The following is a 14,936-nucleotide window of genomic DNA, read 5'->3' as shown; positions in this document are numbered from 1 at the left end:
TATCTATCTATCTATCTATCTATCTATCTATCTACAGTATCTATCTATCTATCTATCTATCTATCTATCTACAGTATCTATCTATCTATCTATCTATCTATCTATCTATCTATCTATCTATCTATCTATCTATCTATCTATCTATCTATCTATCTATCTATCTATCTATCAGTGTGTGTCATGAAGAACCTGTAACTCTCCAGCTCAGATCTCCTGCAGTCAGACTCACTGTTTTGGACGATGTCCTGCATCTTCTTCCAGACTCTGAACGGCAGGTTGCCCAAGTATCGTGGCACATGAATCAAAGCTCCAGAAGCCTTCTGTGGATCCGGCTGTGAGCTCTGGACTCTGGAAGAACATTCAGGAGTCAGAACTGCAGTGGCTTTGGATCAGAACCAGAGAGACCAGAGACAGGAGCAGATCACTCACCTTTCCATTGAGACTGGAAACTCCTGCAGAACAAACACACCATTTATCATCAGCAACTCAATCAATCAACCAATGATCAATCAATGATCTGAAATCAGACCTTCAGAAAGCAGACGTCACTGGCTTTCATCATCTCCTCCATGTCTTTGATTGTGTGTGAAAGAGCTGAGATGTGTGTGTTCATCTCCTCCAGCTTCTCCTTCATCATCTGCTTCTTCTGCTCCTCTTCCTCCCTCAGTGCAGTGACTGTAGCTTCTTCTTCATCTCTGAGAAACTGATGAAGCTTCTCAAACTGCTGTTTAATCTGACGCTCTGTGTGCTCAGCTTGAGACTGAAATCACATCACATTCACTTCAATCATCTCAATCGACACACATCAACACTTCACATCATTCATATCAGAGATAAACTCAGATACCCGACATATAACGGATCCAGAAGCAGATTGATGCTCGTCATTTACAGAAATAATCAACTGGAATCCATTATATTAAATATATCAAATCATAACTGTATACAGTGATAGTATACATGACTCCTGATTCTGTTTCCTCACCTTGATGTGTTGAACTGTTTTCTCAAACTCTCCTTTAATGTTTTCTCTGTGTTTAAGTTTCTCTTGTAAGGTCTTCAGTGCTGTATTGAGCTCCTCCTAGCATTGAACAAAAATACAGAGAAGAAGAGAAGACAATACAGTGATATGATGATATAATGCTGTGAAGTGCTTCCCTCATCCTCATTTCTTCTATTTTTGTGCACATCTCAAACTAAATTGATAGTGTTTTATGGTGCTTAATCTAACCCCCTACGTGGTTCTTAATTAAAGACACCTTCTACCTTATCTTGATTTTTCTCAGGTTAGGTAAAGTAAGTCGAATCCGTTCTAAACAATAAGTATTTTAAATTTCCATACTTACAATTTAGTCAGAAGACTTCTCCGTGGTTAGTTCAGCTCATTTCTTTCTTAAAGCAGAGACTATGGCAGGCTGGTTCTTTTTATATAAAAAATAAGTCGTTTTTATTAAATTTAGGTTAATTAGTTCACATACAAAATATTAATATATAAAAGCAAATCGAATCAAATCAAAAACAAGCAGTTTACAAATGTTGACTGCAGGAGGCCCATGGCAAGAGACTTCTAACACCGGAGAGGCGGACTGGTGGTCTCGTTGAATCCGCGTCTCCCCTTGTCATTCTTGACAATACTTTTTATAGTCCACACTCCCTCCGCACAGATTCAGTCCTTCACAGACGATCTATCCAATCCGAAGTCTTGAACTGTCCTCAGTTCTGGAAACCCCCTTACAAACTTCATATATAAATATCTTTCCTTTCTTCTCCTTTGCTTGCTGGCTCTGGATCCTCTGCCTTTCTCCTGCGCCTCATGCTCCTCATCAAACAGGTAATGCTTGCATTTTTTCTTCTTTCTTTGGCACAGCTCTTTCTAATACATTTTCAATTTCTCTCTACTCTGCTATAATAAATAAATACTTACAACATTAAGTGTGGTATTTTTTTTTTTATATATAAATATCAATGAATGACTTTTCCACAAATGGTTTACAGTGTCTTTTTCTTTAACCAATCAGATTTATTAATAAAACAATGTCAAATAAAACATGTCTCAGTGTCTTTACTATAAACCAATAAAACAATGTCAAATAAAACATGTCTCAATGTCTTTACTATAAACCAATTAAACAATTTCAAATAAAACATGTCTCAGTGTCTTTTCTATAAACCAATTAAACAATTTCAAATAAAAACATGTCTCAGTGTCTTTACTATAAACCAATAATAAAGTTCCCTTTCAAGGGAACTCGCGTTGCGTCGAAATTGACGCTATGGGAACGCTTTGCGTGATGACGTCTTGAAGCACATGTAAAATCAGTCCAATGGTGTGGCGGAACGTCAGAGGCGGGTGACGTCACATACCAGGAAGCTATAAAAGCCGGCCCGAAACAGAAAACGAAAGCTTTCTGAGTCTTCAGTTGCGCTCTGTGTGAAATCTGTCTGTATATTTGGTGTTGTCTGTCTATATCATATATATATATATTCAGTATGGCGAGCAAGCAGCAGTTTAGAGTGTGTGTCCATCCCTGCCCGCGTTATTTAACGGGAGGTGATACTCACACTCTTTGTGTTGTTTGTTTGGGAGAGGAGCATGCCCAGTCAGCACTCGAGGGTGGTGACTGTGTGCATTGCGACGCGCTTCCATTGCGTACGCTCCGATCCCGCTTGGCTCGGTTCAATCCCGATCGCGTCCCCAGGGCTCTGGTCCCGCCGCTGCCGAGGCACGGCGGCAATCACAGACCTGGGGTTCGCAAATGGATCTATCAGTGGATGTTGAGACGGGCTCTGCCTTATCTCAGCCTCCTTCTGATAGATCCAGTGCCTCTCATCAGGGTGTGGAAGCACACGTTGCGGTTTCTTCCCCCCCGATGGAGGCACCAATACTGCAATTGTCCAGCTCTGAGGAGTTGGACGTTGTTAGTATTGACGCTGAGTCTGAGGATTCACCACCTCAGTCTCATGCGTTTGAAGAATTGCTTGATGTTATCACTAGAGCTGTCGAGCGATTATCTATTATGTGGCCAGAAGATAGGCAGGGCGCTCGTTCGAAAAGCAAGCTCGACGAACGTTTCCTGCCATCTCGTGCACAGCCTCAGCGCAGAAGCCTTACGTTTTTCCCCGATCTCCACACCGAGGTGTCGAGATCGTGGGGGAAACCAGTGTCATATCGAGTGTATACTGCACAAACATCACACTATTCATCCATTCACAATTATAAAGAGCATGGTTATGGGGAGATGCCGAAGGTGGAAGAGACGCTCGCGAGCTATCTCTCTCCAGCAACGGCATCTTCTCTGAAGGCTCCTGCACTTCCATCCAAGCCAGTAAAAGTTACATCTTCCCTGGTTCATAAAGCTTATGCCGCCGCCGGTCAAGCTGCAGCGTGTTTACATACAATGTCCATAATGCAGGCTTACCAGGCTGAGTTATTGGGTGATTATGAGGAGGGCGGGGGTATTAGTGCTGATACGGTGTCTGAACTGCGTAGAGCCACAGATTTGTCTCTCAGGGCCACCAAGGAGACGGCTAAATCCATCGGCCGCTCTATGGCAGCCCTGGTGGCCACTGAGAGGCATCTGTGGCTCAACTTAAGTGACATAAAGGACAAAGAAAAACATGTTCTTTTAGATGCACCAGTATCCACGCAAGGGTTATTTGGAGACGCAGTTAATAGTGCTGTAGCGAAGTCACAAGAAGCTTCAAAACAGGCAGCTGCACTTCAGAAACTTTTCCCCTGCCGTTTCTATCTATGAGGCTGCTGAGCGGGAGCAGCCTCACTCCTCTAAAAAGAGCGCTGAGCACCGCGCCACTCAGAAACAGAGCGTTTCCTCCCGTGCTCCCCCACAAAAATCTCGGGGACACGGAGGGCGCTCTCAAACCCAGCAGTCTTCGAGGGGTAAAACGGATCTGCGGACCGTTATTACCGCCAAGAAGGCTGCTGGGGAAAAAGTCCTGATGTCTGAGGGCTCAGGACAAATGAGGGTAGTCCCCCCGAAGCAGAGCGGTTAACACCTCTTTTCACGGTGCCCATCTCTCTTCGGTGCCCTCAGGGGACCGTTCTGCCAACCCTGCCGCCTCCGGTGTTACAGGGCGCAGCGGTCTCCGGCGAGCACATATCTCAAGGTCCACCCGGAAACGTAGTGGCCTCGGGATGCCCGCCCCCTCTGAGGAGGGTGCTAGAGCAGTCTGTTTGGTCGTTCCCTGCCGGTGCGCCGTTACAGGGCGACGAACCGACTACTCAACAGCAGCAGAAAAATACGGTGCCGTCTCTCTTCGGTGCCCTCAGGGGACCGTTCTGCCAACCCTGCCGCCTCCGGTGTTACAGGGCGCAGCGGTCTCCGGCGAGCACATATCTCAAGGTCCACCCGGAAACGTAGTGGCCTCGGGATGCCCGCCCCCATTTTAGATCTTCGAGTTGTCATGCAGCTCAAGTTCAAAATGTTAACATTGAGACAATCGTGCCACAGATTAGTCCGAGGACTGGTTTGTCACGATAGACCTCAAGGACGCATATTTCCATCCGTCCGTGTCATTGGAAGTTCCTGAGGTTTGCTTTCGGGGGCAAAGCATACCAATATCGAGTTCTTCCATTCGGCCTGGCTTTATCACCCCGCACTTTCACCAAATGCGTGGATGCAGCTCTGGCGCCTCTGCGCCTCCGGGGTATTCGCATCACGAACTACATCGACGATTGGTTGATTTTAGCTCAATCGCATTAGATGGCGGTTCAACATCGAGATGTTGTTCTCGCCCATATGAAAGAGTTGGGGTTACGGCTGAACGCCAAGAAGAGTGTGCTTTCTCCATTTTAGAGGACCACTTTTTTAGGCGTGGTTTGGGATTCAGTGTCGATGCAGGCGCGCCTGTCATCGCCACGCTTCGATTCCATCCTGGCAGCTGTGAGAAGTGTAAAGCTAGGCCAGCTACTCACTGTCAAACAGTTCCAGAGACTGTTGGGTCTCATGGCAGCAGCTTCCAACGGGATACCTTTTGGACTGCTGCACATGAGGCCCCTGCAGTGGTGGCTCAGGACCAGAGGGTTTTTCCCCGAGGGGCAACCCATTTCGCACAATCAAGGTCACGCGGTGATGCCTACGTGCCTTGGTTATGTGGAAGAAACCTTGGTTCCTGTCCCAGGGCCCAGTGCTGGGAGCTCCTTGTCGTCGCAAACTGCTAACGACGGATGCTTCCCTCACGGGTTGGGGAGCGATCCTGAGGGTCGCTCATCTCAAGGTCTGTGGGAAGACCATCATCGTTCCTGGCATTCTATAGCCTAGAGATGTTAGCTGTCTTCCGGGCTCTGAGGAGCTTTATCACAGGTCTCAGGGGACACCATGTGTAGTACATACGGACAACACGTCGGTAGTCGCCTATATCAACCACCAAGGGGGTTTGCGCTGGCACGCCATATCGTCTTGTGGTCCCAGGGGAAGTTGCTGTCACTCAAGGCAGCCTACATCCCCGGGGTCCAGAATATAGGAGCAGACACTCTGTCGAGACAGGGGCCGAGGCCCGGGGAATGGTGGCTCCACCCCCGAGGTGGTGGAGCTGATATGGAAATTATAAGTGGATCTGTTTGCGTCTCGAGAGACGTCTCACTGTCCACTTTGGTTCTCCCTCACGCATCCAGCTCCTCTGGGACTAGATGCTATGGTACAGACATGGCTGAGGCTACGTCTGTACGCCTTTCCCCCAGTTGCTCTGCTCCCGGGAGTTCTGGAAAGAGTTCGCAGGGACCGGGTTTGCCTGCTTCTTATAGCCCCGCGCTGGCTGGGCAGAGTATGGTTTCCCGATCTTGTGTCCCTCCTCGACGGGCCTCCTCTGGAGCTACCCGTCAGGAGGGACCTTCTGTCCCAAGCAGGGGGCTCGATTTTTCACCCCCGACCAGAACTGTGGAACCTGTGGGCTTGGCCTCTGAGGGGGCCCAGCTCATAGAGTCAGGTCTCTCAACTGAGGTTGTTGAGACCATTCTACAGTCCAGAGCTCCCTCCACGAGTAAACTTTATGCCCTGAAGTGGAGAGTATTCACTTCTTGGTGTAGTGACCGTCGGTTGGATCCAGTCAACTGCCCAATTGGTACAGTTCTGGAGTTCCTGCAGGACCGGTTCACTGCAGGTCTGACCCCGTCCACTTTAAAGGTTTATGTGGCGGCCATAGGTGCTTACCACATTCCTTTGGGTGGAATGTCTGTGGGGAAAGACCCATTTGGTATCTCGTTTCCCTCGTGGCACTTGGAGGTCCTCCTCCCTTTCGAAATCGGACCAGGAGGCGAATAATTTGCTTTGCCCTGTTCGGGCGTTAGACGCGTATGTCCACAGAGCTGCCCTGTGGCGTAAAAGTGACAATTGCTCCCCTAACAAGGGAGGTCCAGTGTCTAAGCAAAGGATGAGCAAGTGGGTGGTTGAGGCTATCTCACTTGCTTATGAGGCGGCTGGGCAGCCTTCTCCTTGGGCTGTCCGGTCGCGCTCTACTAGGAGTATGGCGGCCTCTAAGGCCCTTATATCAGGAGTATCTTTACAGGACGTTTGTGATGCGGCAGGCTGGTCCTTACCGCACACCTTCGTCAGGTTCTACTCTTTAGACCTAGACTCTACTCCAGGGTCTCAGGTTTTGTCTTCTTAGTGCTGCTCACATGATTACACACAGGACAGACATTTGTAGCTATGGAGGCGTTGGTATAGACGTTCCCATAGCGTCAATTTCGACGCAACGCGAGTTCCCTTGAAAGGGAACGCCTCGGTTACGACTGTAACCTCGGTTCCCTGAAGAGGGAACGAGCGTTGCGTCGCCTTGCCATATCTCCTTCATGCCTGTCAGCGCGACTTCAGACTTTACGAAGCTTTCGTTTTCTGTTTCGGGCCGGCTTTTATAGCTTCCTGGTACGTGACGTCACCCGCCTCTGACGTTCCGCCACACCATTGGACTGATTTTACATGTGCTTCAAGACGTCATCACGCAAAGCGTTCCCATAGCGTCAATTTCGACGCAACGCTCGTTCCCTCTTCAGGGAACCGAGGTTACAGTCGGAACCGAGGCGATTTCCATTATCAGAAATCTATTACAGTGTTTTCCTTTACATAAAGGCATTATTATAGCCAATATAAGCCTGTTTATGTGAGTCATAACAGAATCAATTGCATGTTTCACACAACACGCCCCTTTATGCAAATTTATTCTTTTATTTCCAAAGTCAAGTAAGTCATGTAACACCCTCTTTTTTTTGTCATATTTTGCCAATTTAGCATATACCTGACCTGTCTTAGTAGAGACATTCATTTGAAAAATTTTCATATAGTGCTCCACCCAAGGTCTTTTATTCTTTGGTTTCATTAATTTATTTTCAATAACTTTTCCCTGTACCGGACTTCCGGAAGGCCAGATTTCTGTACTCTGTTTAATTATAACTAAATAACCTCCAAATTTAACTCGCATTAGTTTGCCATTCGTTACTTCATGCAAACAAGCTCCGATCAATTGTCCACCAGGGGTTTCACAGATAAAGGTGCGGCCACATCCATTAATCAAACATTTCCTGCAGGAATTGACAGCTGGAATTTGGGCTTTCGGTATCTCTACCTTCCCAACGGCCACCCGACCCTTCTGGAAGTTCTGGTGAGCCCCTCGGATCGGGAGAGTCTGCTTTTCTTTCACTTGTGGATCCATCGCTTTCTGCTATAATATAAAATATTCCATCAAATTTGATTACTTTTATATGGTTCTCTGCACGTCTAGCACGTAGTCTATGTACAAACAACTGGTCTTCCTTCCTCCAGACTTTATGAGCCGATAAATCACTGTATATTTCTCGGGCCTCTGGCTGGAGCACTTTAAACATGTATTTAAATTTGTCTACTATTTCCACATTAAGATGCTCTACTAAGTCAAATACATCTATACAATACTCAATTACGCCTCGTTCAGTATACCAAATCACTAAATTTGTTTTTTCAAAACAGGTGTTACACAGACTTCCCATTGACAAGGCAACTTCTTTTTCCCATAACATTTCATGACATTTTATACATTCATCATTTCTAAGTGAAATCCAATAACTCTGATTTTTGGATAACACTTGTCCAGTAGACGTTCCTATAAACACATTATAGTCCAAAGTATATTGTGCCATTTAATAATATCCCATACTACTTCTTCTTCTCATTATTTACAATGTTCTATTGTCATTACTGCATAAAGTTATATTTTTCTAGATATAATAAATGTATATCTACCAGTGTTGAACATGGCATGTTCCTCCAGGCCTCTAAAAGGTCGTGTAAGGGTCAGTCTGCTGTATATCAAGTTGAGATGTGCTGATATCTCAAGTCTCTAGTTCTCTGTCTATGTTATTAGACATTTGTTGCTTTATACAGTCTCACAACACCTATTCTATTATGTGATGGTATACTTGTACATAAGTCAATGTCATAGGATTTATTCATCCCCCTTTTTCATTCCTTTAACAATTTACATATTCCAGATAAACAAAATATTCTTTAAATCCTTCCTAAACCAGACAACTCAATAATAATCAAAACACTATTGTAACCATATTTCATTTCATTCTAGTCAGTGCTTTAAGTGGCCCAAAAGAGGTGCCGGTACTCTATAAAATTATTATTATTTATTTTTATTTATTTTTTGCTGACTCCCCTCCTCCCCTGAGCTGAGGTAACAACAACTGAAGGGATTTTATATACAGCAGTCAACAGACGACCTTATAAAAAATAATAAATCCTTTTATTAGTTTGTGGATTTGTTTGAGCTAGAAAGAGCTACTGAACATAAATAAAATGTGCAAAATGGTATTGAAAAAATACCCTTAGAAAGAGCTACTGTAGAAAGAGCTACTGAACATAAATAACGAGCTCGAACTTCTCACCACACCGGCACCCAGTTTGCACGTCTAAATTAGTTGCTTACATTTAAAAAATGAGCATACAATAGCATAAAAAGTATTTTTAATGAACATAAAGGTCCATATTTAGTAAAAATCTTCACGAAACTTAATGAAATATTTAGTGAAATTATAAAATATAAGATATTGTTAATTTATTTTGTATACACATTCTCATATCCATATATTTTGTTTTATTGTCACGAGTAATAATCTCAGGGTTTACTGGGTTTTACACGATTCTGTTTGTAGTGTGTTATTGGTGGTGGTGTACTAAAATAAACATTGTCACGTGTGTATAGCTTTCATCTTCTCACCGCTGATTCCTGATGGTTTAGAGCAGGGGTTCCCAAACTTTTTCGTTCTAGGACCCACCTAGACAAGTATAATCAATCTCAAGACCCACTTGCACTGGTGCTACCAACTTTCTCAGTTGGTCGCACCAGCATGATTTGGTCGCACATTTTTCTTTTTTTTTGCTACATGCCATGGGATTAATCAATGCATGCTGATGGTCTTAATCTGCATTCCCTAGTTTTGCACTGATGTAAAAAAAGACTGACAGTGACAAGCCTTCATGTTAGCAAAATATTTTAAACTTTTAACTCTTAAAAAAACTTTTAAAAACATGTATGTTCTTTAATGTTTGATTATAATTTTACCGTCTTCACATAGGGATGGGAAATGATAAGATTTTATCAATAATAATAATGCCGCTGACGATTCTGATTATCGATCCGATTCTTTAACGATTCTCTTATCGATTCTTGATAGCACTGTGTGGAAAAATGTAGTCATATGCTTTAAAAAAAAAAAAAAACAAGGGGTTTTATTTATTTTAAAGCTTAAGCTTGAGTAAGCAAACTGTACTTTTTATGTAATTTATGTAATAAATAGAACTTTATTGTAAAGTGTTACTGATTCAGACGTCTCCTGAGTTCACTGTTGGAAAGATCAGTTGTCCATTCATTAAAATGAATCGTTCAAATGAGTCATTAGTTTGCGAATTGGACATGTCGTGCGCGTTGTGTGATTATCCCAGCAGTTAGGACATAGATATCCAAAATGTGTGTCAACACAGAAAACGTTTCATCACTGGATAGTTTTTTTCGTTTAATTGAAGTGTTGTTTTATGTCAGCTGAATGTCTGGGACGCTTTTCAGAGAAGATAAGGCAACAACTTATTTAGCACAATTCACACCCAGCGGTAATTGAGGAAGAAAAAAAAAATCTCCGAATGCTCCACACGAAACTTTGGTCTTCCGACCTTTTACCACCGTGTCGATTTATTTTGATTAATATGTGCGAGGGAGAGAGAGCAAGACAGCGCTTAGTTTGGAGACGGTGAAGTCTTGTTTACACTTTCGCCTGACTCCGAAGAGAGAGAGAGTGCGCGCTCGACCTAGTACTCTCTCTCTCTGCTCGTTCTTTCAGTTAAACATGCACTGTGACTCTGTCACAAGCGCAGCAGTTCATCTGCATTACTCAGCGATCAAATAACACTTTGGCGGCCGCTAAAACTAATAGTCGTTTGGTCATTAATCGGACTGGTTTTGTTTCACTCATCGTAACGTAAATTTAGCTGCAGCTAAGTGCCTTTGTGCGACCCACCTTTTCTCACTGTGTGACCCAAGTGGGTCGCGACCCACAGTTTGAAAACCACTGGTTTAGAGGACAATTACTCGAGTCTCCCCCTGTCGTTTCAAAGAATAGTTCAACGGCGAGCGCGTCAAGTATAAACACCTCGTCCGTTTGGGGAGGTGCGCGGATTGCGGGCGCAGTCTGCGGAGACTCGCGCTGCGGAGCCAGGCGAAAGTATAAACAAGGAGGAAGCGTGCATTGTGAAGTAAAGCGGCAGCGCAGACAAAGGATTAAAACAGATGTGCAAACGAGCGTACCGGTACGCTAAAAGCACGTTCTGGGCGCACGGACAGGTGGCGGTACGCTCAAGAGCTATATTAGGCCGCTGTACGTGAGCTGTATCGTTCAGTTTCGTTCCACCAAGTGGGGCACTAATTTTTCTTTTGCTCAATATGTTCAACGTTAATAAAAGGTATCCAAGCAAAAAGTTCTCCACGCATTATCCTGCAGTTAATGAGAAATTGTAATTTATTGGCGCACTATATTGACTGCGTATTGAGATGTCTAAAACGGTTGAGCTCGATTTTCAACCAATCAGCATCGAGAATGTAAGTAGGTCACAGCCGAAATCAAGACAATATCACTACGCACATGTAAACATGGAGGAGGACGTAAGCAGCGCATCTTCATCTGATAGCGGCGATCAAGCTCGATTAACACCCGTAAAGTGTATTCTTCATGTCGGAAAAGATGGTGGGAAAGGTCCGCAGCCCTTTACTGAAGTCCGATGGGAAAAAATCAAGCAATGTGCGTAGGAATGGCTCAAAACGTCGGACACTACGGAGCTAACGTTAGCTATTGCTAATAAACATGTTGCCCTCCTGGACAAACTGGTCTCTGATGTCCCAACAACTACGGGTTTCACCCGGCCTGATATCGGCGTTTTATAGACAAAAAAACAACAAAAAAACACGCTTGACTTGTGTGTATGTGCGTGATGGGTAGGTTAAGGGGTCGGGTTAGTGTGTGTGTGTGTGTGTGTGTGTGTGTGAGAGAGAGAGAGAGATGGGTAGGTTTAGGGGTCGGGTTAATGTGTGTGTGTGTGTGTGTGTGTGTGTGTGTGTGTGTGTGTGTGTGAGAGAGATGGGTAGGTTTAGGGGTTGGGTTAGTGTGTGTGTGTGTGTGTGTGTGTGTGTGTGTGTGTGTGTGTGTGTGTGTGTGTGTGTGTGTGTGTGTGTGTGTGTGTGTGAGAGAGAGATGGGTAGGTTTAGGGGTTGGGTTAGTGTGTGTGTGTGTGTGTGTGTGTGTGTGTGTGTGTGTGTGTGTGTGTGTGTGTGTGTGTGTGTGTGTGTGTGTGTGTGTGTGAGAGAGAGAGAGATGGGTAGGTTTAGGGGTTGGGTTAGTGTGTGTGTGAGAGAGAGATGGGTAGGTAAATAAATAAATCAAAATTAAATCTTGTTTACAATAATCATTCCTGTGAATATGTACATGTAGTGCAGTTACTGGTCGTGTATGCAAATTAACAATTCACCATTAAATGTGTTATGTTTAAAAGTGTTTTCTTTGTATACTTTTGAGTTTAACTTGGAGTGAGATTTGGGGGGGGGGGGGGGGGGGGTAAACCATTGTGGTAATACCACAATTTCTGGTAAGCTAAGTTTTTTTTATTTTTTTTTACAAATTTCTTAAATAAATTTCACGATTTCAATTCAATTCTTGTGATTTGATTTAATGTTGACTCATTTGGATAAATATTAGGTACACAAGATAGGCGTTAATTTTTCTCAAGAACAATAGGCTACACACAGACAGCCCTATCAGCTGGTAGTATTATTTAAGGTTAAAAATTACTCAAATTAAATATAATGTGTTTTTTATTATAATAACAACTTTATTTAATGATATAAGTACAAATATAATAAATATGTAATATAGTACACATATTTAGCAAAATACTCTCTATAGCTCTTTTTCTAGCCATCTTACGTGCCTATATTATGGTCATTAAATGGCTTTCCTGAGAATGGATGTGTGGTGTGAGAGCGTGTGAAAAGTGTCAACCGCGTGAGTCTCACAGTGAATGCGTGAGAGTTGGCAGCTCGGTTATTATATTTTGGCTTAATTCTATTTTTTATTCAGATTTTACCTCAAATATTACCTTTGAATTGGAACAACATAATGAGAAGTAATTGGGATGTTAATGTTACAGTAGAAGTTTTCTTGATAATCTTATCATGTTTACTGTCCCTAGATAGCAACTTCAGGTATATCACACATTTCAAACTGGTTTAAAATTTCAACATTTTATTTTGTACTTCAAGTGGTAATTCGGCATTTTTTGGTTTATATGATAACAGGTTTGAAAGTGCAAAATTCCCTATGTTTTCCCTTTTTTTCAAAATGGGCACCTTTAGCATAATTTTTCTCAAAAACTGCAAGATTGTGTGTGGAGAACTTTTTCCTAAGGAATCTCATATATATTTCTGATATTAAATATGTGGAACGAAACCCTATTTCTAGGCCTCTTTTAGGCTACTGACAGCAGCCTATCTCTCTCTCCTCACACACACTCACACACTAACCTGACCCCTAAACCTATCCATCTCTCTCTCTCTCTTTCTCTCTCTCTCTCACACACACACACACACACACACTAACCCGACCCCTAAACCTACCCATCTCTCTCTCTCTCTCTCACACACACACACACACACACTAACCTGACCCCTAAACCTATCCATCTCTCTCTCTCTCTTTCTCTCTCTCTCTCTCACACACACACACACACACACACACACACACACACACACTAACCTGACCCCTAAACCTATCCATCTCTCTCTCTCACACACACACACAGTAACCCGACCCCTAAACCTACCCATCTCTCTCTCTCTCTCTCTCTCTCTCTCTCTCCTCACACACACTCACACACTAACCTGACCCCTAAACCTATCCATCTCTCTCTCTCTCTTTCTCTCTCTCTCTCTCACACACACACACACACACACACACACACACTAACCTGACCCCTAAACCTATCCATCTCTCTCTCTCACACACACACACAGTAACCCGACCCCTAAACCTACCCATCTCTCTCTCTCTCTCTCTCTCTCTCTCTCTCCTCACACACACTCACACACTAACCTGACCCCTAAACCTATCCATCTCTCTCTCTCTCTTTCTCTCTCTCTCTCACACACACACACACACACACACTAACCCGACCCCTAAACCTACCCATCTCTCTCTCTCTCTCTCACACACACACACACACACACTAACCCGACCCCTTAACCTACCCATCACGCACATACACACAAGTCAAGCGTTTTTTTTTATTTTATTTTTTTTATAAAACGCCGATATCAGGCCGGGTGAAACCCGTAGTTGTTGGGACATCAGAGACCAGTTTGTCCAGGAGGGCAACATGTTTATTAGCAATAGCTAACGTTAGCTCCGTAGTGTCCGACGTTTTGAGCCATTCCTACGCACATTGCTTGATTTTTTCCCATCGGACTTAAGTAAAGGGCTGCGGACCTTTCCCACCATCTTTTCCGACATGAAGAATACACTTTACGGGTGTTAATCGAGCTTGATCGCCGCTATCAGATGAAGATGCGCTGCTTACGTCCTCCTCCATGTTTACATGTGCGTAGTGATATTGGCTTGATTTCGGCTGTGACCTACTTACATTCTCGATGCTGATTGGTTGAAAATCGAGCTCAACCGTTTTAGACGTCTCAATACGCAATCAATATAGTGCGCCAATAAATACACTTTTCTCATTAACTGCAGGAAAATGCGTGGAGAACTTTTTTTTTGGATACCTTTTATTAACGTTGAACATATTGAGCAAAAGAAAAATTAGTGCCCCACTTGGTGGAACGAAACCCTATTTCTAGGCCTCTTTTAGGCTACTGACAGCGGCCTATATTTGGAAGTGGCGGTACTGAGTACCGGCGCGTACCGGCCCACTTAAAGCACTGATTCTAGTATGATTTACTATCCACTTCAGTGTTCTATATATTTGTTCTTTTTCTTATCTAATTAGCTTTTAACCTAATAAGGTTTTTTCTTGCTTCATCATTAAACAATGCCTTGTTTTATATCATTCCTTCTATTATTACTGTCCAAGTCTGATGCCAATTCGTATATATGCTTTGATTTATTCCTCCAAAATAATTTACAGTCAAGAATTTATTCAAATTGAACAATTCCTCATCCTCTACCAAATTACCACTTAAATCCCATGTATATGCTTGTTGTGGCATATTTTGTCTCTTACATAATATTTTGTAATTCCTTTAGGAATCTCCCAGTTAATTATTATTTCATAGTTATTACTTCATCTCATCAAGACTGTAGGTATGGGATACTATTTGACCCATTTTGTATTATTATACTGTATTCTTACAATCATGCCTTAACTTTGAGCCTTTTATCAGACCCTTAA

The 14,936-nt window shown here is 43.3% G+C and overlaps 1 protein-coding gene across 1 annotated transcript in view; it reads right to left on the bottom strand.

Moving 5' to 3' along the window:
- Positions 1-14,936, bottom strand: part of LOC309479416 (nuclear factor 7, ovary-like) — a 79,678-nt gene that overhangs the window by 24,502 nt on the left and 40,240 nt on the right. Inside the window, exons 2-5 of the mRNA XM_082143544.1 lie at positions 986-1,081; positions 530-760; positions 430-452; positions 230-348 (exon numbers count right to left, since the gene is read on the bottom strand). Of these exons, the coding sequence (XP_081999670.1) occupies positions 230-348; positions 430-452; positions 530-760; positions 986-1,081 (469 nt within the window). The remainder of the gene's footprint in view (positions 1-229; positions 349-429; positions 453-529; positions 761-985; positions 1,082-14,936) is intronic.

This window comes from Leuciscus leuciscus (genome assembly GCF_965113295.1).
Source record: "Leuciscus leuciscus genome assembly, chromosome: 17".
Classification (NCBI taxonomy): domain Eukaryota; kingdom Metazoa; phylum Chordata; class Actinopteri; order Cypriniformes; family Leuciscidae; genus Leuciscus; species Leuciscus leuciscus.
This window is presented reverse-complemented; position numbering and strand designations above follow the sequence as displayed.